The sequence below is a fragment of the Cinclus cinclus genome, chromosome 15 (genome assembly GCF_963662255.1).
Source record: "Cinclus cinclus chromosome 15, bCinCin1.1, whole genome shotgun sequence".
Lineage (NCBI taxonomy): Eukaryota > Metazoa > Chordata > Aves > Passeriformes > Cinclidae > Cinclus > Cinclus cinclus.
The window spans coordinates 3496843-3521123 of NC_085060.1; the positions used below are offsets into that span (position 1 = coordinate 3496843).

At 48.1% G+C, this 24281-nt stretch overlaps 1 protein-coding gene across 1 annotated transcript in view; it reads left to right on the plus strand.

Moving 5' to 3' along the window:
- Positions 1-7183, plus strand: part of LOC134050249 (gamma-aminobutyric acid receptor subunit gamma-4) — a 31622-nt gene extending 24439 nt beyond the window's left edge. Inside the window, exons 6-9 of the mRNA XM_062503186.1 lie at positions 1006-1143; positions 2601-2753; positions 5567-5769; positions 6890-7183. Coding sequence (XP_062359170.1) covers positions 1006-1143; positions 2601-2753; positions 5567-5769; positions 6890-7183 — 788 coding nt within the window. The remainder of the gene's footprint in view (positions 1-1005; positions 1144-2600; positions 2754-5566; positions 5770-6889) is intronic.
- The last annotated feature ends 17098 nt before the right edge of the window (positions 7184-24281 follow it).

Sequence of the window (24281 nt, forward strand, 5' to 3'; positions counted from 1 at the left end):
TGCAGCTCAGAGCTCTGAGGTGCTTCAGAAGGAGGCAGCACACTGAGATCTCATCCCTTCATCTCCCACCACCCCTCATTCTTCGCTAATTAATGTGCATGCTGTACACGCTTGATAATTAGGAACACATTGTTAGCTGCCAAGCTCTTACTCCATCCTCCCCCAAGAGACTTTCTCCTAGGTCCCTGCTTCACAGCAGGTTTGTTTCTTTATCAAGAAAGCCAGAGGCAGGAGAAGATCTGCTGCAGCCAGCAGGGCCAGGTTTTCTTCTCCATGGAGAATGCCCCCCTTCTTTTCCATAGATCAACTCCCAGGGCAGGAGGTACAGGGAGCACACGCAGCAGCCGGCACCAGGCTGGCAGCTTTGTATTCCCAGTGTATTCATGCCTGGGATGGCACACAAGAGGTGCCAGCTGCCCCAGGGAGCTAAAACCCTTCAAGATTTCACACTGGTGGAGTCACAGAATTGCAGAATATTTGGGGCCTTTGGAGATCATCTAGAACAGTTCCATTGACAGGCAGAGTCACCTAGGGCAGGTTACACCTGTGTTGTGCAGCCAGGTGGGATTTTGAATCCTGAGTTTTGACTCCAGAATCATGGGAGGGAGACTCCACAACCTGCCTGGTCACACTGTTCTGTTGCTCTGTCACCCTCAAACAAGTTCTTCCTCAAGCCAGCAGAGTCCTCTTGGACCAGCCCACATCTCATTCCCAGCAGTGTAGTTCTTAGAAAGGCTCTGTTTCTGGCAGTGCTTTGTTTCTGGCAGTGCCTTCCGCATCCCCAGGATCTGAAGCAGCCCACGAAGGGAGATGCAGTCCATACTCCCATTCCATGTGGGAATGCCTCAGGGAATCTAAACAAAAGGCACCACAAACACCTGCCTGAAGGGTTCATGTTTGCAGAACAGCTCTGGTGAGATGCCAGTGCTTTTGCAGTCAGGGTGGTACCCGAGGTGGGGGCACATGGCACGCTGTCCCCTGATGCCTGTGGTTGGGTTTTCCCAGATGGATACCCTCGGGAGGAGATTGTCTATCGCTGGAGACGCTACTCCATCGAGGTCTCTGACCAGCGCACCTGGAGGCTCTACCAGTTCGACTTCACGGGGCTGAGGAACACCTCAGAAGTCCTCAGGACTGGGGCAGGTGAGGCAAGGGGAGACAGCCCACAGGAGCACCACTGTGCTGGAGACCTGGTGGGAGGCAAAGGAGTGGAGAAGGAAGGTTACAACAGTGTGGACAGAGAAAAAAGCTAAAAAGGAAGGGATGGACCTTGGCTAAAGGGAGCAGAAGTGATAGGGATGAAGGTTGAGGGGAAGATGAAGCAAGGAGAGGCCAGAACCACTGACGTCTGTGAACTGTGGGGTGACAATGCTATGGATGGTGCCATCCCTAATTGAATGGTCAGGAGGGAGAGGCGAGGGAGCTTAAATCCCCTCTCATTGCAGTGTGTGCACACTGTGTAGTCTCTGGGTGATGTTTATGATTGGAATGGGGGTGGAGAAATCAGAACTTGCAGGTCTCAGTCTTTTCTTCTGTAAACTCCTGTCAGGCTGATGAACAACTGAACTGTGCTTTAAGAGACAGGGTCAAGGCTGCATGTGTGAAGAAACTAAATAATGGAAACCCTTCAGCTCCTCCTCCTCACGATAGCTCACATCCCCTTTCCTTCCCACAGACAACTGAGGAAAGCCTCTGGATTCCTGCAGGTGGGGTGAGCTCATACTTTTTAAGCCCTCTGAAACAGCAAGGAGCAGTGCTTCTCCCACTCTGCAGGAAGCTGCTGCTCTCAACAGTGGCAGCCAAGGTAGAAAGGCAGCACAACCTGGGACAAGATGTGAAAGTGTCTTGAATGCACCAGTGGCCCTCTGATATTTGTAATTCTCTTTTTTTGGTAATTGCTTGCAATCTCCATCTTAACCCCAGAGCTGTCAGGTGGCTTTATTCCAATACTCACTGTGAGCCTCTGAAAAAAAAAGAAAGAACCTCCACTGTAAGTTGCCAAATGAGCAATTAGGATGTACAGCACCACATGCCTTTTCCAGAGGCAGAACCAGACTCTCAGTGGAAGTGATTGAAGGACACTTCCTTTGTCACAGCTCAGGTAGTTCGTTAGCAAGCCAGGCCATGCAGCCTGTTAGAGCCAAAGAGCTTCTATAGAAAAGAAACCCTTGCAGCAATCAGCTGAAGATAAATGCTGTCTGCAGTTCCTTCCCTGAAACTTCTCCAAACTGTGTGCTTTTCAGTGTCCTTAGCCAGGCCAGTATGAATGCAGCCTGGTGGCCATATGGACAGCCAAGCAAACAGCCAGCTGGGCAGCCACCAAGTCAGCTCTTAAATTAGTCACAAAGACATCAAGCAGGACAGCTACACAGCCAGCTGGGTAGCCACAAAATCCACTAGCAACAAAACCAGTGAGTCACCAAAACCTACTCAGCCAGCCACGTGAAGTTAACAGCCAGGGCAGCTACAAAGCCAGATGGACAGGCACTTAAAGCAACAAGAAAACCTCATCAGGAATTCCAAAGTCTGAAACTTTGCTGATTTTTCTGCTTTAGGAAGCCCCGTGTTATGATTCCAATGTCTCTGTTGCTTTTTCCTAGGGGAGTACATGGTGATGACAGTTTCTTTTGACCTAAGCAGACGTATGGGTTACTTTGCCATTCAGACTTACATTCCCTGCATCCTGACTGTTGTTCTTTCCTGGGTTTCCTTCTGGATCAAGAGAGACTCTACACCAGCCAGGACATCTCTGGGTAAGAGACAGGATGATGCATGTCTGATGCTTGTCAAACTCTGTCAGGCAAGCAGACTGGCAGTGTTGGACTACAAAATCTCCTGAAGCTCTTTGCCTTTTCTGGCATTTTTGAGCTTACCAGAGAACATTCCACTCCTTCAGCTTCCTGTGTGTAACACTCCACAGCTCAACGAAATCTCCAGCTGTGCTGGCTTGGGCTGCTGGGTTATCTCAGGAGAGCACATCACTCTCATGGCTTCATCTGAAACCCAAGCACAGCCTTTTCCAAGCTGACAATGGGATATTCTCATGCACCAAAAGGGACATGGGGGGGCTGAGCTGTGGCATTGCAGCGCTGCCCAAAGAGCTCCTGTCACCTGCACATTTTCTACATTTCCTCACAACTTTTCAAGGTTTCTGGGTAGGGCTGCTGACAGAAGGTTGTAGGGTTAATGGGCAAAGTTGCTTGGCTGCATCCACAGAGCCCCAGGCTCTGGCAGGAGCTGGAAGCCCTGTAGGTACAACATTTTTCTGTCAGTCACCCCACAGGACCCAGAGAGTGACAACAGCTCTGCCTATGTAGGTTTTCACAGCAAAGTGCAGTGGCTCCTTGAGGCAGGAGAGACGTTTCTGTTGACTGAATGCTGCTCTGATAGGTGCTGGGGAGATCTTTGTGACTCTTTAATACCCTTGGGCTGTATCTGCATTTTGCAGCAAGCTGTGATTCCCAGCGCTGTCCCTCCTATCAGCCCTGCTGACTTTGTCTCTAATTGGAGGTAGCATTCCCAGCCCTGCCTGAGGAGAGGAGAGGAGAGGAGAGGAGAGGAGAGGAGAGGAGAGGAGAGGAGAGGAGAGGAGAGGAGAGGAGAGGAGAGGAGAGGAGAGGAGAGGAGAGGAGAGGAGAGGAGAGGAGAGGAGAGGAGAGGAGAGGAGAGGAGAGGAGAGGAGAGGAGAGAGAAGCCATTAGCTATTTAGAGCCCATCCATGGTGGCCATGTCTCCCCACCTCCCTCTCAAAATTAATTAGTTTGGTGATCATGGAGAAATGAGGAGGAGGATGAGGGTGTCATTTCCAATGAAGGTGAGGGTGTGCCATAGTCTGTGGCTGGTAAAGGAATGAATAGCAAGAGGAAAATGTGCATGGCTCTAGTGACTGTCTCAAAAAACAAAGGCAAGTTTCCCCAGGAGAGGGGCCCCTCCCTATGGGAAGGGACTACAGCCCATGAAGAATAATGTATTCTCTCCACAGCCCCTGTTGTACTTAATACAAATGATCCCCAGCACATTTCGAGCCTGCCAGCCTACATTAGGGTGATGCAAACTGGACCAGTTCCACTGGCACTTCAAAAATATGGGAAGTCACATCACATCTGCTGATGCAAGGATGGCAGGAAAATGTGAAAATCTTTTGCCATGCTCACCCCCAGAGCCACTGAGGTGACCTCAGGAAAGGGTGGCAGGTGGATTTAGGTGGATGCTAGAGAAGGAGAAATTGGTGGATTCCTGCTTCTTCCCCACATCCAGAAAATCAGTGGATGAGATCACAATACCAGCTCCTGTAGTTGATCCCTTGCTGGCTCCTGACACTTCATCTCTGGAAACAGAAACGTGAGCACTGCTGCTTCTGCAAAAACAATTCCATGCCTCACTCATGTCAAAAGAAATTCCTTATCACCTCCTATGAACTTGCCCTCTGCATCAAGGAATGGATAGATTGTGAAGAGCTGTCTCTGAAGAATAGCCAGGGGCAGATTGAAAATGTAAGGGTTGGAATTGGACCAAGGAAATAAAGGGAACCTTGTGATTGGTATCTCCTACAGGGGAGCCTGATGACCAGGGAGCAGAACAGCACTGGCAGATTTTTTCAGGACATTTTCCAAAGAGCACAAGGGCTCTCAATCCCCAGGTGTAAGACATCAGGAAAGGAAGGCAAGAGACCATCCTGGATGTGTCAAGAGCTTCTGGTCAGACTAAAGGGTGAGAAGGAAATGCACAGGCAGTGGAAGCAGGGACAGGTATCCTGGGACACTTGTGTAGGAATGGGGTTAGGGATGCAGAGGATACCAACAGGGGCTTCTTCGGGTTTGTCTGCCAGAAACAGAAGGTCAAAGAAAGTTGAATACAACTGGCAGACTGCTAAAAATGGATGAGAAGGAGGCTGAGGTACTTTTTTCCTCAGTCTTTACTGGAAGTCTCTCTCCCCACATTCCACAGTGGATGGACTGTAAAACAGGGACTGGAGCAGCAAAGTCCCTCTCACTGCAAGAGAAGATCAGCTTTGAGACCACCTGAAGAACCTGAACATCCATAAGTCTATAGGACCTGACAAGATACATCCCAGAGTATGGCTGAGGTGGTTTCCAAGCCACTCCCCATGATACTTCAAAAGTTATGGCAGTAACCAGAAAAGGGGAAATATTGCACTCATTTCTTCAAAGGGTAGAAAGGAGGACCCCAGGAACTACAGACCTGTCAGCCTCCCTCTGTGCCTGGGAAGATCATGGAACAGATCCTTCTAGAAGCTCTGCTGAGGCACATGGAGGACAGGGGATGAGGACAAGCCCTGCATGACCAACCCAACCTCATGTAAAGCCTGAGTTTCCCACTCATTTACCAGTCCACATTGATGGCCTGTGTGACACCTGAGTTGTGAACATCATTCTTTTTCATAGAGCATTGTCAGAGTTCCTCAAGACCAGAGTCTGGCTGAGCACAGCCAAAATGGGACCAGACAACCAGAGTAGAGGGAAAATTGGGGTGTTTTGAGGGTGGATGCGTGTAGAAGACAGAAGTGCTCCTTGTCAGTACTTAAGGCAGCTGTTTTCTCTCTCAGGTATCACGACTGTGCTCACCATGACCACCCTGAGCACCATCTCCCGCAAGCACCTCCCCCGTGTTTCCTACATCACAGCCATGGACCTCTTTGTCTCTGTGTGCTTCATCTTCGTCTTTGCTGCTCTCATGGAGTACGCCACGCTCAACTACCTGGTGGGAAACAAGAAACCACTGGAGCACAGCCACAGGAAAGCCAGGCTGGTAGGTCAGAGGGGCCAGCAGAGGTGGATGCTGTTACAAGCCCAGGCTATTTAAAAATATCCTTCCTGAGCCTGCACTGGAAACTCTTGATGTGGTTTAGTGCCTGAGCCATGCTGAGTTCATCCAGTCTTCAGACCACTCTGTGTTCTGGGTCTGAGAGGTGAGACACAACCAGAAAAAGCAGCTGAGGCTCCCTTAAGAAGGAAGATCCTGTCAGAGCCAGGCACCCCGTGCTCTCTGCAGAATTGCTGGAGAGCTTATCAGAACAGTTTAGAATGACTCACATGACTGAATGTAAGTGCCGTTAAGACACCTGTATCAGTTTGATCTCTGGATTAATGAGTTATCTTAGGTCACAGAGATGCAGAAATCAACTTTTTTTATTTTTTTTCCCTTTTGGTTTTCCATGGGAGGACCTCCCGAGTGTGGAAATAATGAACCCATGGTGGTCATCATTATCTTCATCTTCATCCTCTATCATGAGATCTGTCTGAGCTCATGGCAGGTTCTTCTGACATATTAACTGAAAGAGGCCTCTGAACTGGGCCAGAACTGAAACAGAAAAAGACATATCTCTTCTGGGCAAGACTCACTTCCCAGCACGTCCCCCATATCCCTCATATTCCCCCACCCTCATTTCCCAGGGTGGACAGAGCTCTCTTCTATAAGGCTCGTGATGGGCCCAGAGGAGCCACACAGCCTTTGCCCAGCTTTTCTCCAGTAACTGGCAGCAAGCAGCAGACACATCTGGGCTGAGTGCTATATCTTCAGAGACAGCTGAGCTCAGGGAAATGAGGGAAGAGGCCACAGCAGATGGAACAAGTCGTGTTTCTGCACTGACTATTATTGGCACAATGGGGAATCAGTGCAATCAGACTTTTGCTGTGCCCTGGGGTGCCAGGAAGAACACTCACAGTCATGCAGGGAGCTGCCATTCCACCAGTACACACACGTGGTGATTCACAACCAGGTGCAGAGACCAGGGATGATCAGTCATCCCTCTCCACTGAACTGCACCCATGATGATCTGATCTAATGCCACTTGGGTTGGGGTTGGTGTCCAGAACATGTTTTGTTGCCTTTTCCTCCACTTTAACCTGCCTACCTCTCCCCCTCACAGCCACCTGCCGGTGCACAGGTGATGCCAACCTTCACTACCATCAACATCAACCACATCATGCACTGGCCCCCGGAGATGGAGGAGGATGAGGATGATGACCCCGGCTCCCCGTGCCTGGAGGGAAAGGAGTGTGAGAGGTTCTTTTGCTGCATCGAGGACTGTCAGACAGGAATGTGGCGGGAGGGGCGGGTCCGCATCCACATATCCCGCCTGGACTCCTACTCCCGTGTCTTCTTCCCCACTGCCTTCCTGCTCTTCAACATCGTCTACTGGATTGCCTATCTCTATCTCTAGCCCTCCTTTGGCCTCGGCTGGAATGGACTGGGCACCAGCAAGAGGGGATTCTCAAGGAGCATAGAGAACAGCACCTCCCCTGTTGTAGTCAGCTGTCAGTCTGAACAACCCGACCTGCTGATTCCCTCTTCCTGCTCTCTCATCTCTTCTGAGAAGAACAAAACAGCTTTTTTTTTAGCCTTCTAACATATCTTTTTAGAGAATCTACCCTTCCCCAGACATCCCTCTCTCCAACACCACCAGCATTGTACTCCTTGTGAGATTACCCAAAAACATTCTATTCCCATCTCAAGCATTAGGGATTTTGTCAAAAACAAAAGCCTTAATGCATTTCATTTTTCCATCCAATCCTACTCTAAAATTTCAAGAGAAGTGCTGGCAAATGGAGTTTTCTGCGCAGTTATTAGGATTGCAAAGGAAATAAAATACATCTTGAGACTTCTGCACCACTTCCACCGGAACAGACTTTGTGGCGTGCTAGAAGCTCAGAAAGGTCAGAAGGAAATTGTGTGGAAAAGGACAGCAGTGCAGCTTTCCCACAGTACCTGGGCTTGGCTGGAACATGTTGGGCCTGCCCAGACATCTGATGGAGGCACTGATGAGGATGGAGTTGCTGCAAGCCTCCCGCAGCTCCCCGCAGAGTATCTCTGAAGCATCCCTCACGGATCACTCCAGGACACACACCCACTGAGGCACTGCTGATTCCCATCAGACAGCGATGGAAAAGCACTTCACAAGCTGGAAAGTTGCTCCACCCGCCTTGGAGCAGACTCTTCGTAGCCCAGGGTGACATTTCTGCTGTGTGACCAGGACTCAGAGCGGGCTCTGCAGTTGGGTATAGCCAAAAGAGGGAGGAAGTCCTTATGAGAAAGGCCAGAAGAAGCCTCCTGAGCCTGTTGGGAGGTGGTTTTCTTCAGCCTGTGCCACATGGGCTGTGAATCACAGAGGGGCAGTGCTGTCCCATGAGGTGACACTCGCTGATGCCATCAGATCTGTGCTGGGTGGTCGGTGCCAACCTGAGGAAGGGGTAGAGGAAAGGGAACACACAGCCACCAGTGCATTCCTGCAGCCCAGATGTGTTCCCTTCTCTATGTTTTTCATAACTGCGTAAAACAAGAGTTTTCACTTTAACTGGGTGATTCCTCCCAGCTGCCATCATCACTTGGCCTGTTTCCTCACAAAATCAGGAAATGGAGTGAGTTGTCCTTGATGGATTTTAAGAGGAGCAGATGTAGTGAGGTGCCCCCATCTTAAAGAGATGGAGAAATGCATAACACAGTTTCATCCGGGGAGAAACTGCGTAATAAAGAAGAGGAAACTCAGGCCCAAGGTCCATAATGTGTCACCACCTGGCTGCCTCCCCATTTACACCAGCTGCTGATGTGGCCCGCAGCATGATTGTGAAAAGCAGTGGGCCATTAATAGTTACTTACTGTGTAAATTAGGAACAAAAAAAAAAAAATTCTTTTTAAAACCAGCATGTTTTAGAAAAAAAAAAATAGAATTTAAAAGGCTTGTCAGGAGAAGAAAGCCGGCATGGCTGCAGAGGAAAAGTTAGGAAAGTCTGGCTCACAGGACAGCTAACAGGGGCAGGAGGTTTTACATATTCTTGGAGAGCAATTTGGTCTGGTTTAAAGATGGAATTCTGACACTGTTAAATCTGATCTGAATTAAGAAGTGTCATGTTTAATTCATTCACAAATGCAGCCTTACCTGAGTTCCAGATGAACAGCTAGAGCATCTTATTAAGTATACAATAGTGCAAGACTCAGCTAAGTATAACCTAATGGGGTCAGACCAGCAGAGCTCTGAAAGGGGAAATTGTGCCTGTCTAACCTGTTACAGTTCTTTTAAAATACCAAGTAAGAGATAAAGGTTACTCAGAAGCATAATTTGCTAAGCTACTCCGACAGCTTTTGAAAGGGAGGAAAGAAATTGTGGCGGGCGGTTCTAACTGAGGAAATTGATTTAGCAAAAGAATTATTAAGGAGGTTCTAATTAGGGGAAATTAACTGAGGAGAGGGGGGGGAAAAGAATTGTTAAGGAGGCTCTAATTAGAGGAAATTAATGTTTTAGAGAGAAAGACACAGAGAGGGAGAAGTCTAAGAAAAGAATCAAAACAACTTGCAGACAAGGGAAGCTGCTGGGTGACAGTGCCGACTCCCAGCCAAGCTGGTTGATGTTCTGCTCCCAGTAGCAAAGCATTATTAGATGTAGCAACAGAAAAACCTCCTATGACTCAGCCCTGCACCGACAGGGAGCTGGATTAAACAGGGTCCTGTGATCTCTGTGGCGAGCCAAAAGGAAAGAGCATCCTAGATTAAAACTGGCTCACACGACAGACTCTGAGTGAAGCACATCCTCGCATTTGGGAAGGCAGCTGTCGGGGGGTGTGTGGGAGGGGACACCCCGGTGGCAAAGCAGGGTCTGTGCCAGATATCTCCTCAACAGGATGGTGGCTTGAAAGGTGTGCAGGCAGTGGAGGCAGCAGTGAACACAGGGAGTGAAATGTGGAAAGGGAGCAGCTGAGAAAGGGAGGGTGGAAGGGAAAAATTAACAGCCCTGTGCAATGGAGCCTGAACAGCTGCAATTTGCTGTAGTTTCGAAGCTCTTGGTGAACACATATGATTATCATGGGCACTGGAGAACAGACTTCAGCCCTGAGAGCAGCATCTTGTTGAAATTAGACCTTTTACAAAATCAGCCAGGAGAGAAACAGGGTGTACAAAAACATAAGAGGATAACAGGGACTCGGTCAAAGTAGACTTGAAAGATTGTAAGATTCCACCAAAAAAAAAGATAAAGCCAACACACACCCAGGTAATTTAACCAATGATGGAGGATTTGACAGAGGAAAATAGTCTAGCGTGGGCTGGAGCACAAGGAAGCTGATTACTAAGGCTGGGGAAGGAGGAGGGAGGGGGCTTTTTGGCTTAGGGAAATCTGTGCCCATCATCCACAGCACAATAAATAAAGGCATGCACAAATTCAATCATGTTTTTAATTTTCTATAGTATTTCAAAAAAAAAAAAAAAAAAAGGAAAGCTAAGAAAAGCCAAAAAGAAAAATCCACCGTTCTTTTGGAATTACTTTGCAAGGCTCCAGTTTCCTTATAAAATGGTTTTCCAGCTACCAGGAGGGAACCCAGGGCACAGAGATATCCAGTAGCCATGAGTCGCCCTGTTCAGCAGGGCTCAGGGAGTCGAGCCCTTCTGTGCCCTCCTAGGCTGGCATTGGACACAGACCAAAACCATGGGACTGAGCTGTGCTGCTCTGGGCACGGAGGACAGAGGCACCAGGGATGCTGCAAAGCACTCAGGTTGCTTCAAACACCCGGGTGGCTGCATTGCCTCCTCTTCTTCCTCTCATGGAGGTTCCAACATTCTCCCCCTCCCAGGAATTTGGTGGAGGAGCTTCATGCTGTCAGCCTCAGCAGCCAAGTGGGCACTGGGCTCCCCTCACCTCCTGCCTCCCCTTCCCAGGGACCAGCAGGTCACATTCCCACCCCTGCCGTGGTGAAGACAAACACATCCCAGGCCAGCAGGACCAGGGCAGTGACCTGTCCATCCGTGCTGGACACTGCTGAGGCTGCACCTCAACTCCTGGGGTCAGTTCTGGAACAGAGCTGGGGAAAGGTCTGGAGCACAAGCCTGAGGAGTGAGGGGAAGCTGAGGGAGCTGGGGAGACTCGCGGAGAAAAAGAGGCTCAGGGGAGACCTTATTGCTCTGCACAACTCCTGACAGGAGGGTGTGATGAGAGGTGGGTCAGTCTCCTCTCCCAGATAACAAGACACAGGACAAGAGGAAACATGCTCTAGTTGTGCCAGGGCAGGTTTAGGTTGGGTATTGAGGAAAAATTCTTCATTGGAATGGTGGTCAGGCTATGGAACAGGCTGCCCAGGGAAGTGGTGGAGTCACCGTCCCTGGAGGTGTTTAAAAGATGTGGAGATGTGGCACTTGGGGAGATGGGTTGATGGAGTTCTTGACAGTGTTAGATTTACATTTGGACACTATGATCATAAAATGTCTTACCCAACCTAAATGATTCTATGATTCTATCACTCTACAGTCCTAGTATCTAGTGATGGGGACTGGAAATGATGATCTCAGCATTAATGCCTTGTGGCCTTTGTTTGGAATATAAAAGGAAATCAGGAAAAAGTTGATTTTTTTTCATTTCTCTGCCTCCAGTTCCTATTCTTCCCCTCCAAATTATGCTGTATAAGGAACCACTTTTAGCCTGTATGCTCTTCAGGACAGGGATTCTGTTACTGTATGTTTGTACAGGGGCTGGCACTCTGGGGCTTGGTCCTTAACTGAGATTTCTGGATGCTTCTTATTATACATAATAAACAACACAACACACTGCCCATCCTCACTACTGTCTATCTACACCTTGTGAGAAGGGTAAAAAATTGTACCCTGTCCCCCTCCCGATGGAATTACTGGATCTGGTTCATTTATTTATTGCCCCAGAGAAAATTATTTCATTGGAGAGTAGGAAAAAAATGTCACTGTTATCTTTAATGGGCGGTGGATATTTTTGGGTTTGTTGCTTTTCTTTAAGAAAGGCAGAAGCTGCTTCAAGTCAGCCCTGCTCAGGAGCAGTCTCAGCCATTTAAAGTCATTATTTGTAAAGCAAATACAAATTATACGTAAAGGAGAAGGTCTTGCTTGCTCCCCTCAGCCTGTTGCCATTGTAAATAAAGTATCTGATGTTCCCCCAAGTGTCTTGGGGTGCAGGGGGTTTGGCAGTAATATTTGGTGGAATTTATTTTACCTTTCTATCTCTCCATTCATGCTGGTGACTTTTGGAGTGGTCATAACCCAAAGGACAGCCCCAGCTCTGGAGATGGCCTCACCCCCTTGTCCCCGGGCTCACACAGCCACACCTGTAGCACTTGAACATTTTAATCCTTTTATCCCCCTTTCTTGCCCCACTTTTGATGCCAGTGGAAGCGTTGTTCTTTGTCCCTGAGGCACAGGGAGGGAAGGTGCTGCTTTCTGAGTGCCCTGGGGCAGAGGTTTGGCACAAACCCACAAATGGAGCACCCCCAGCTCTCCCTGGCACACTGTGTATCCCTCCAAGATTTAGCAGTTCCCAAAATGTTAAAAACGTCAGGTCATGAAGGGGGAGGGAAGGGGAGAAGAGAAAGTTATATTAAGTCGTTACTTTTTATATTCCTAATATACATTCATTATAATTTGTCTTCCTCTTAATGCCTCAGATTTGTAGGTCTTGGGAAGATTGAATTTAAAGAGAATGAGTGGGGCCAAAAATCAAAAATGTTCCAAGCTGTGTGCCTCAGGGTGAGGGGGGAGATGTGAAAACTCCTGCCTGCATGGGATGGGAGTTGCCTTCCTTCATGGAGAAATGGCTCCATCACCCAACAGCCCCACACAACCTCTGGCAGCCCACAAAGGGCAGGAGGCACCTGCTGTGATGGGCTGGGGAAGAACACACCTTGCCACCCAGGTCAGGAAACCCAGGTACCCAGGGGAAACCCTATTACCCGCAGACCTCCAATAAAAAAAAAGAAAGGAAAAAATTTGATTTATTTTCTTTTTTTTTTTTTTTTTAAGGATTGTGCATGAGAAAATTGGCTCAATTTTTCCATCAGAAGGCCTCTCAGGACTTTCAGGTTGGTTTTCCATTGTTGTTGATGCTTGACATGACTTTACCCCTCTCTACTTGTTTTTTCCTCTTCTACCCACATCTTCCAGAAAAAGTAAATAATAGAGCCATGGCCCTCTCTGTCCCAGGCACTCTTCTGGCACCATCTGAGCCTCTGTGGCAGTAAGAACAACGCAGGATAGAGGAGAGCTAGGATGCCTCAATAGCTGCTCTGAGCAGGTCGGCATAGCAACATCTCCAGGGAAAGCGCTCCATGGGGTAATTTCCATTCACTTTAAAACCCACTTGGGCTGCTGGAGAGGTATAAAAGGGACTCAGAAAAAGCCTGTTAATTAGGATTATCAGCTTCAGGAACATCAAGCCACAGTGCTGTGAGCTGAGCCATTTATCTGTGAGAACTCAAGGCTCTTGACTACCTCCTTCTTAAGGCACAGGACACCACATGTCAAGGCAGACAACTTTGAAATCAGATGGCAGAGCCATCTATGAGGGAAGGGCCCTCCCCTGGCTGCTGAATGGCTCTGCAACCCCTCTCCTGTGCTCACACCAGCTTTGCTGGGCTCAGGAGGCACAGACCCATCTTATCAACACAAGCTGCACAGAGTGTGAAACCCATGGGGCATGTGCTGGCGTCCATGGGTGAGGTTTTGGGATGATGCACGTGCCATGGATGTCTGAAGAGCCCTGAGAGAAAGCAGGTTCTGCAGGTTCTGAAGGTTCTGCCACTGTGGACAGGAGGTGGCAGCCATGGGTGGTGTCACCATGCCCTTTCATGGACTCCTTGGAAAAACAAGGCAGGGACATTTTCACAGCTGCTGGGATATGACTTTTATTCAGCTGCCATAAGGTTCCTGCCTTTCATCATTCTGCTGCATGAAGGGCTCAAGGAAGGTGATAAGTCCGTAAAAATGAAACCCATCTTTACAGCAGCCTGTATCACACACATGGGCAAAAACAGGCTGCAGGGAAAGGTTGAGTCACTGCCAGGCTGCCATGGGGCTGATTTGCATCTCTGGAGTGTTACTGACCCTGACAAACCTCCTCAGGAACTTTTGCTGCCACCTCCCCTTGCCAAATGTGTGGTGAAACACAGATGTCTCCCTCACAGTATTCTGCTTCTCGGGGTGTTTTCATCTCCTCAGGGTAAAACGCTACCTGAATCAGAGATGAGCTGAAGGCAAAGCTGCCCATCTGGGACTGGAGTACCACTTTCCTGGTATACATTGCTCTTCCTGGAAGAATAACCTCAGGTCTGGTCAAAAAATACCCGTGGCCGCAATTCAGTCCTTCACATTGCAATCTATTTTTCCAGATCATGCAGTCCAGGGCTGCTGGCAGCCACGTTCTCAGCTGTGCCCATCACACAGGAAAAAGTCCTTTGCCATGTTGACTGCTGGAGCAGGTTCAGGCAGCTCTGAAACACATTTTAAGGCAGAAAGCGGTCTATAGTCTCCTCCCATTTTAGCCACAGAAACTCCCAGTAACCTCAAAGAATATTTATAGCCCCAGAAACCCACCAGGCCAGAAAGACAGGGAATCCTTGCCCAAGAGTTTACAGTCAGAATCTTGAAAATGCTCAGTATCTGCTCTGGTCCTTGCCATGAGGACATTCCATGAGGAACATCCTTCACCAAACAGTCACAGCCAGCCCACCCCCCCCCAGCATCCAACAGAGATCAGGAGATCTGGGAAGAAAGTCAAGGCAATGTGTAAGAAGGAAAAGCTGTAGCAAGGGTTTTTAGTCAGCCAGAACTGTCACACCTCAAAATAACAGGTGGAAAAACGATACTAGGTCAATGAATTTCCGAGTAAGACCACACATCGGCCAAACAGGTAGAAACACAGAATTGAGGAACAGTTTGGTTTAGGAGGAATCTTTAAATTCAATTTAGTTCAAACTCCCTGCAATGAGGGGGGAAATGTTCATCTAGATCAGGTTTCTCTCAGAACCTGACCTTGGATGTTCTCAGAGATGGGGCTTCTGCCTGAGCAACCTATGCCAGGTTTTCACCACCCTCACTATAAAAAAAAAATTGTACTTGTGCCTAGTCTGAACTTACCATCTTCTAGTTTAAAACCATTACTCCTTGTCCCATTTGGCACTAAACCAAAGAGCAAAAGGAGCTGCACAGCCCCTGTACCCCCTTTGCCCAGCAGAGCTGGGATATTAAATGCTAACAGCCGAGTGCAGGAACATGCTGAGTTCATTCAGGCATTTCTCATTAGTTTCCCATGACTTCTCAATATCCTGCTACTCAATATATTCATCTGGCAGCAAATTAGAGATGAGGGGAAAGCATCTCTCCCTAAGTCATCCAGAGAACACAAAACGATGAAGCAAAATCGTAACAGACGGGGAAACTTCTTGTGAGTCATCATCTTCCCCCCTTCCCCTCTCCCTTTGCAGCATTGCTGATAGCCCCAGGATTGCTCCATGGAGCCTGGAACCAGAAGAAGGTATACCTATTCCTGCTTGGTTTTTTTCTTTCATTTCACGTAAGAAAAGGAAGAAAGCAGCAATTGGGTCTTTGGGTCTCTCTACTTAAGACACCTTGTACATGCTCTGCTGAGATGGATGGCCCAGTTATGCCAAATCCATGACATAAATTAATTGTCCCTTTCCCATCACGCCCAATAAGATCTTACCCACTCACCATCCCCAAAAAAGGAACACCAAACCAACAACAACAACAACAACAACAACAAAAAAGTGGATTCATCAAAGAGAACACCAGAGCAGTTGTGATCAGTACAAAATAATTCAGGGGTGCTACACAAAAAAGGAAGAAGAATGGTCTCACATCTGTAGAACAAAGAAAATGTTTTTGTTAAATCTTCAGATCCGTGTGTTCAAACTGCAAGGCAATTTCAGTGGCATTGGTTTTGCTGTATCCTACCACATATTTCAAATTATAGCTTGATCATCAACTTGCACTGCTCACAAAGGAAGATAAAAACTTGCTCTAGGCTGCTGTATTTTAAAGAACCATTTCTGATTTCTTTGGCCAAATTTTCAGAACAAATACATTTGTCCTTGAGACATGTTTTATTTGATCTGCATTGATATTCACAAAGTAACCCACTTCTCCCTGGCTGAAGGGACTGAAATGTTTGCTACAGAGACTTCAGATAAGCCATTAATAAATGTTGCTGGGTTTAGGGGTTATAGGGTCACCATTCCATGTGGACTTACAGATGGCCAACATTCCTACAGTGTTTAGGACCTGAATTCAAATTCACTGCCAGTATATATATATATTAGGGGATCCTTTGGCAGGTTGAAACCATCCCCATCTTTCATTAGCTAAAGCAATAGGAATATCTAGATTGGAACTCTGGGAATCCTAAAGTGCAGAAAACTGAGTCCACATACACCATCCCACTTGTGAAAAGAGAGATGAAAAGCAGAGACATCTTGGCATGGCACTAGAATACCATGGTTCTGGAAAGGGAGTGCCATCAACTCAGCTCATTCCTGGTGTCTGCCGCCTCCTTTCTGCTCCGTGACTCCTTACACTGAGGCTACTGCCCTTGTAAACTGGAAAATCTTTATTAAGTGATGTGCAAAAACCATCCAAAGACACAGGAGCTTGCTCACCCTCTTTGTTCCCTAACATACACGCACACAAAAATACTTTTGGACACCAAGTACCTCTTGCTGTGACAGCTCTCAGCTGCTGATTGTCCCAGCTCCTCTCCAGGGGGGTTGGTTTGTCTTGCTGGCTCTTGAAAATACCAAATCTGGAGAGACCTGGAGTGCTGGAGCTCTGGAGGATATAGACCATGCTGGCTTTTACCATCTTGGGGCAGCTAGAGGTCCAGGCTTGCCAGCAGCAGTGTCCCAAGGGAGCAGAAATTCATTTGGCTGATAGATGAGTTTGCAGGGAGAAGGAAAAAAAGCAAGATGTGACTTTAGAAGAGGTTTTACTCCAAAAAGCAGCTGAATGAATGCAGGTAAATCACCTGACCTCACATGTGGTTCACGACTTTGGATGGAACAAGCGCAGAGGGGAAAAACAACAAAAAAAACCCAAAAAGAATTCCAAAAATAATACAGATTTTCAGCCACCTAAAAATGTATCGGAACAGAAACAACTTCTCACTGTGATCAGATTCTAGAGCAAAGCCAGAGCTCTCCTCAGAAGATCGCATTCTTTGTTGGTGGCCTAAAACAGCCTCTATGAGGATAAAGCACAAGGACCTCACTTTCAAGCAATTAAAGAGCCTCCTGACCTCAAGCCACCCATAGCAGCTTGCTGTAACATTTCCCAGACCCAGGCCTGGCCCTACTCCATCCCACTGCATGGAGACAGTCAAAAATTGCTCCAGAAACCTCCAGTACCTGAGAGCAGACCTCCTTCACCAGCAATCCTACTGTTCTCCCTCCCTGGGCCCCAGAATATGACATTATACCAATGCTGCATTCAGACATCCTACTGCAGATAACCCCTAAGGGGTCTCAAGTGAAGAGGAAATAAATAGAGTGAGGGACTTTGCTTTTCCTCCATACAATCCAGGGCAGCCAGGACACAGCTGAGCTTTTCCTGCACCCTGAAATGGGAGAGGGTCCCAGGGATTGCTTATTGCATGAGCAGATTGTTACACTGCAAATTTTATTTTAGCTATAACTGGGGAAAGTAATCAAAGCAAATGCAGCAGCTCAGAAGGAATCAGAGTAGGATTAGACATTTATATGAATAAGAATAGCTCCTGCACTTTGACTTGCTGTGATAAAAATAATAAGAACCTTAGTTTTCATGCTCCAGGGCAGAAATATGATGTCTGAACAAGGTGTTAGAAATAAATTTCCTCTCACAACAGTAGTCCTCAACTGCCCAGGCCACAGCGCAGGGTCTAGGGACGTGTGGTAGCCACTGCTAGAGGCACAGCTGGCTGGAAGCCCGTGGGCTTGTTCAGGAGCTGCTGCAGCCACGAGAGCACGAGATGGGTTGCCGTGCATCAGAAGTAAATGAAGCGAGGCCAGCACTCCCTTTTCTCTTTGCATTTCCTTGCTAAATCCTAGTCCACACCAAGTGATGACCAGAGAATTTGTGTACTGGATTCTGGGAATCTCCTCCCTTCCTGTGGCTTGTTTCTCTGCAGAGATGGATCACTGCCACCCCTGCCTCCTCTTCCCCCCCAGGCTGAGCCTTAAGTGCTAATGGCCTTAGCTGATTAATAAACTGGCTTGAGACTGCTGATCTCTTTGGACCATTAAACCTTTCCCCAGCGACTAGTCATTAATCCCTCCAAAAGTCCTCCTAGATGAGGTTGTTGTTAGCACCATCAATCCTTTTTAAGGCTCCAATTTGCAGGGGAAAGGAGCAGGGAAGTGCAGGAAAGGGTGCATTTGTCAGGCAGTGCCATCTGTTCCCTGGGTTACAGACAGCTAAACCAGAGCTCAGAGCTTGCATCCCGGTGAGGGCTGTCCCTGTAGAGCACAGTGCACCTTCCACAGGGCAGGACAGCAAGGCACCAGGCAGCTGGGGGATTAAGGAAGGCCAGGAGAAAAAGCTGGCATTCTTTTTTCCTGAATTGCAGTGGTTTTGGCTGGGGCCAGAAGGCTCCAGCGTATGTGGGTACCGATGAATTCCTGCTGGTATCTGCAGAGATGCTTCCAATTGAACAGGTCTGGGACAGCAATCACCCACAGCATTGCTACTTACAGACCTGAGCAAGCCCCCTTGTCTTAGCTCCCCTTTCTAATTCCAATGTCTGCATTATTAAAACAGCCACATCTTCAGCCAGGAGACTTGATTTGCCTTAATGTTGGCTCTGGAAAGTGGAATTTCAACCACCCAGTTCATAGCCCCCTGCCACTTTCAGCCTCTTCCCTCATTGTCAGCACACTAACCCTGATTATCTTTCCTTAGCTCTTCCAGGACTTTTCCACATCCTAAAATCTCATTACTTTGAGCCATGCTTAGAAGCTTGGAAAGATGATGGTGGCAGCAGAGCTGCTGAACTGTCCCACCATTGATGGTGGCAGCATGGAAATCACATCTGCAAAGCCACAGCCCAACATTTCTGCATTTTAACCTAAAACCTCATAGCTATTTTTTCCCTCCCCTGTGTCTGAAAAGTTGCAACTTTTGAACTCTGGGTTTTATGTCCATGTGAGGTTTCCACATGAGTGTTTCAGATCAGGTTTTATAGATATGAGCTCATACAAGCCTGTCAGCTGGAACCAAGCTACAATTGTGACTGCACACAGAGGAAACCGTGCCCCAGTCTGGTCTGTGCTCCTGCATATTGCACTGCTGTTAATGATCCACTGGAGGAGACACAGAAAGGAAAGGAGTGACAGATGATTCTGGTACAAAACTGTGGACAGCAGTTTCATTTTGGTGTCACTTGTGTGAGGGATGGCTGCCCAGTTCAGGCAACATCAGAGGAAACAGCTTCAAAGCTTCACCTGGTAGCTTGGTTTAACCATGATGCCATTGCTCCCAAAGGAAGTCCAAGAGGGGCAATGAGAGGGAAAACCCCTGGCACCAGCACAGCTTGGAAAAAGATGTCTCCATGCTTGGCCAAAGAGCTGATCAGTGCCATGCTCTTAATTAGACTTCCCCTGTCTCTGTGCTTCATTTCCAGCTGTAATTTGGAAATGACTGTGTCAGTTCTGTCCTTTCAGTGTGACACCTTTCAGTGTGACACCTCCTACCACAGAACACGTCTTACCATTAACAAGCAAAACTTCTCCACATCCTCATCAGAGGGCAGGATATGTTTCTTCACTACCAGCACAGCCCATGTCCTGCATGACTGAATCACCAGAGGAATGTCAACAGGAGTTTTCAGAAGCCATTGTGGCTTTGGCAATGGTTTGGTTGGTGTTGAGCACACCATGTACAGCCAGCAACAGCTGGACTCCACAGGGGAAAAAAGGAAACAACCACACACACATGCAAAAATCATCAGGCAGGCTCCTTTTAAATGATTAATGCGTGCACAGAGAAAGACTTTTCAGCTCTCAAATCTTCACACGATTATATAAACCTTAACTCACTGCAGCTACCGAGGACCTGTGTTTGTTTGTGGGCATTAACAGCTGCTGTGGTGTTATAATTAGAGCAGAGAGTGAGGAGTCCCATAGGGACACAGAGGAAACCCCAAATTGCTCAAGTCATTTAAACATTCAGGGAGATAAAACACTGCAGAGAGGTTCTGGAGTGAGCAGTGCTCGAGGGAGGGAGGGGTTACAGCCACCACAAAAGTTGCTTCTGCTCTCTTGGGCCCATACAATTAATTATGGTTATTAATTATTTAGGATGCTACAGTAATAATTAGTGCAATAATCACCTCAGCCACTGAAATCATATAATCACAGAATTATTTGGGTTGGGAGGGATCTTAAAGATGATCTAGTCTGACCCCTCTGGCATGGGCAGGGACACTTTTCACCATCCCAGGTTGCTCCAAGCTCCATCCAGCCTGGCCTTGGACTCTTCCAGGGATCCAGGGACAGCCACAGCTTCTCTGGGCAACCTGTGCCAGTGCCTCCCCACCCTCACAGGGAAAGATTTCTTCCTAAAATCTAATCTAAACCTGCCCTCTGTCAGTTTAAAGTCATTGTCCCTTGTCCCATCCCTAAAAATCCTTGTCCAAATTCCCTCTCAAGCTCTTTTGGAGTCCCTTTAGTCTCCCTTGAGCTTTCCCTGCTCCAGGCTGACCAGCGTAGTCCTGTTCCCCAGCCCTCTCTTGGTCATCTGTCTGGGGAGAACTTCCATGTGACCCCAAATCCATCCCTAGAAAAGGGCATTCCACAAACCTATTGTCCATTTCTGTGCTGGTGACTCCCATGGGCTGTCCCAGGAGTGCACACATTTGAAGCAGGTTGCTGTGATTTCTCCCTTTCTTCTCCCTGGCTGTGGACATCATGGCCCAAGAGACATCTGAGCATGGAGGACATTGCACTGATCTGAGAGGTTTTTGGTTCATCTAAGAACTTCACAAGCAATTTCCTTCCTCAGTGAGGAGTGACCACACAGAGGTCACTTCCCATCCCACAGCCTCCCACCTCCATCCACCCATCAGGTCAATCAGGAGGACAGGAATGCCCCAGCTCCCCTCCAGCCCCTCTTCTATCCATCTCATCAACTGGCACCTCATGCACGAGGATTCAACTCAACCAAAAATTAACATAGTTTTGCAATGCCCACACCCTGAAGAAACACCAGCCAACTCACACCATCAAAGGAACAACACTGAAACCCAAGAGTCTGCTCTTCTTCTCCCCATCCAGCCTCTCCTTCCCCCCAGCAGGCAGATCCCAATTGCTGCTCACAACATCCAGGCCCTGGTGGTGACCCAGCAGGTGACATCTCCCATCCTCCTGGGGACTTGCGTAATGGGGAGGTGGCAGAGATTAGAAACAAGAGAGCAGCGGCTGCAGTATAAAAGCAAACTGAATAATTAAAGGGAGAAGCTGTTCCTTGCAGAGAACAAAATGAAAGAGTTGTGTGATTTGAGCAGAAGTGACCTTTACACTTCATTACAAGGAGGTGGCGTCCTCATAGGGTTATTAATATTTCCAGCTGAATTAGCTTGGGTTAAAAATGGCTCAAAGGAATGAAGGAGAGGGAGAGTGAACAAAAATATATCATTGTGTCTTTTTCTCCTCCTTTTTGCTTTTTACCTTTTTTTTTAATTTTTCTTTTTCCTTTATTTTTTTCAATTTCTTGGCTTGAAAGCAGAAGGGACTGAGTGGCCATCAGGAACAAGGCTTCATTAGAAACAGGGAGAGCTATGGGGTGACCTGGGTGAGGGATCTTCCCTCCACCCTGGCTGTGCTTCAGAAGAAGCCTGTGGTGCCTCTGTGGCTGTTTCCACATTCACATCCAGGGCACAGAGGGGGTTGTGACCCACCAAGATCCAGAGACACCACAGAACTGATGTTCAGGAGTGGAGCTCAGTGCTGCTGCTGGGTCCACGTGGAGTCAGCAGGATGTCCTAGGGCAGACATGCTCCTGTGGTCACTGTTCACCACCCTGCAGGCAAACTGATTGCCCTTCCCACAAAATATCTGTGTGGAAATGGACAGCCCTGCTCAGTGCATTTTAACCCACCCTGACACAAGGGACAGACAAACACCCTCCCTCCCAGTCAGTGACAAAGCCAGGGCCTTCATTAAGGCCATTTTAGCAGAGGGCAGACCACAGAAACCCTACAGAAAATAGAGCTGTTTCTGTTCTGTCGTTTCATCCAGAAGTTCATCCACACAGAGGAAAGGACCTTTACCTCAGCACGTCCCAGCAGGTGCAGCCCCACACAGCTCCTCAAAACCATGACTGCCAATAAAGTCCCAAAGCACTGGGTGAATTAAATGAGTAAAGCTCATCAACCTGAACCTAAATCCAAGCTGCAATTTTGCTGCTCAGGGCCTCGAGGTGAACACCGTTGTGCTTTTTGCTCTGATCACTCAGTCTCATATTAGTCCCATCACTGAAATGCAAAAGTGTTGCTGCCTTGATAACACAGCCAGACACCTGCTTGTTTCTCTACAAGCCTGGCCTGAACAATTTATTTTACTGCCTCTCTCTGCCCAGCAATAACAGGCATCAGGAAAACCCACCAGAGCAAACAGAGGGGGAGAGAAATATGAAAGCAGGTGCACATCACTAAGGAAGGAGGGTGCTGTGGTGGAGCCTGCAATCACTCCCAGGGGCTGCATTGTTACCACGGTGGCTCCTTCCACACCATCCTTCCCACCCTCCCAGCAGGTTGCCTTCCCTGCTCCCCTCGTGGAGGGGGCTTTTGCAAATTTAATGCAAAAAACACAAATCTAATGAAGAGTCAAGGCTTTTGAAGTGATCGTGAAATGGACACGGTGGCAGCTGCTTCTCCTCCAGTGGCTGCTGAATCACAGTCCCTCACTTATTTATAGGCCTCCCCAGGATGCTTGCAGGCGAGTCGAGGACAAATGCCAAAGAACATCCACCCTCACCCCCACAAGGTGTTGTTATCCTGGCTGTAAAGGAGATGCAGAGTGAGGAAACAACACCCTGTCAGCTGTGCCAGACGGGTGCAGTGCAGGCAGGCAGAGCACCCAAGATGCTTCAGACACTTCACCCAGCAGCCAGTGCCTCCAGCATCATCACCTGAGTGCTGCTCCCAGCAAAGGCTCTCACCCTCATGGCCATTGCTAATTCCCACGGGTTTTGATGCCATATTCACTGTGACAAAGGGCAGCACTCCTGTGGCCACAGTAAAAAGGACACTGGTGCACAGAGCAGATTTATCTGGGTTCTGGACTGATCCCAGGGATGGGAGGCCAGGATGCTGATGCTCCAGAGGGAGAAGCAGAAGTAGATGCTGAGACTCAAAGTTTTCCCCTTATTGCTGGAGGCTATTGCACATGGGCCAGGCATTGAATGGTTCCAAGGGCAAGAGAGGGGAAAATTCAGACCTAGTATGGCCTTGGTGCTAGGAAAAGGCATGAATGGGAAGTGAGAGGAAGGAAAAGGCTGAATCTTCCCCAGGGTGGGTCAGGAAGACAGGAATACCTCTCAGGGAAAGCAAAGGTGAACAGTACTACCTTGTTCTGTCCTTAGGAGCATCCCTCCAACATCCTGGTGGTCTCCAGCAGGGCTCTGCTCCAGAGGGAAGAAATTATTTCCTTTGCCATAGTGCCAGGGAGCTCTCTCTGGGTGCATCCACACCCTGGTGCTGCACAGCTGACAAAAGTAGGAGTCAGGCAGCAGGATCTCCATTATCAGAGATGATTCACAGGCCACAGAGATCACAGCTTGCCTTGGAGATGTCACTGGGACCTGGCAGTCCAGAAAAAGCATCTTATTTATAAACTGGGACAAATTACGACTGCTGAGGTATAGCCCACATGGGAGCTGCTGCCTGCTTTCTGGAACAGAATGATTCCTTAAATGATACCTGAGGCTGCAGGACCCCTCCCCAGGGCTCTTTAGCTGGGAAAGAGCCCCCTGGGCTGGTGTGCAGAGCCTTGTTTCTCATAACCAGACCAGGGCTTTCCCAGGCTTCCTGGTGTTAGCTGCACTGGGCTGCTGTAGCTGGTTTTTAATTTTAATTTAAGTAATTATTCATAGATAAAATCTGAAGTGGCTGTTTGGACAAGACTTGTTTTCTGTGGAAACTGTCACATAGGCTGAAAAAGCAATGGGATTTACAGGGAACACCCAGGGACTTGCTCTGGTTTAATTCCAGGTGGCCCCAGAAAAGCCAGTGAGCTGCTCTGTGAGGGAAGCTGAGATTGCTGTGGAGTTCCTGGGATGAAATTCTCTGAGGTCTTATTTAGGGCTGAGCTCACAGTAAGGCCAACAGGACCATTGATAAAATGTCTCCCTCCACTCTTCAGTTTCAGGATGTTTTTGAGTACACAGTTCCAGGTCTAAGTGGAATTAGCTGATGGCATGAAATGTTTTGGAAGCACGAGCTGGAGTCAGACAGACATAAAGGTCATCTATGTTTTGTTTTCTTTCTTTCAACT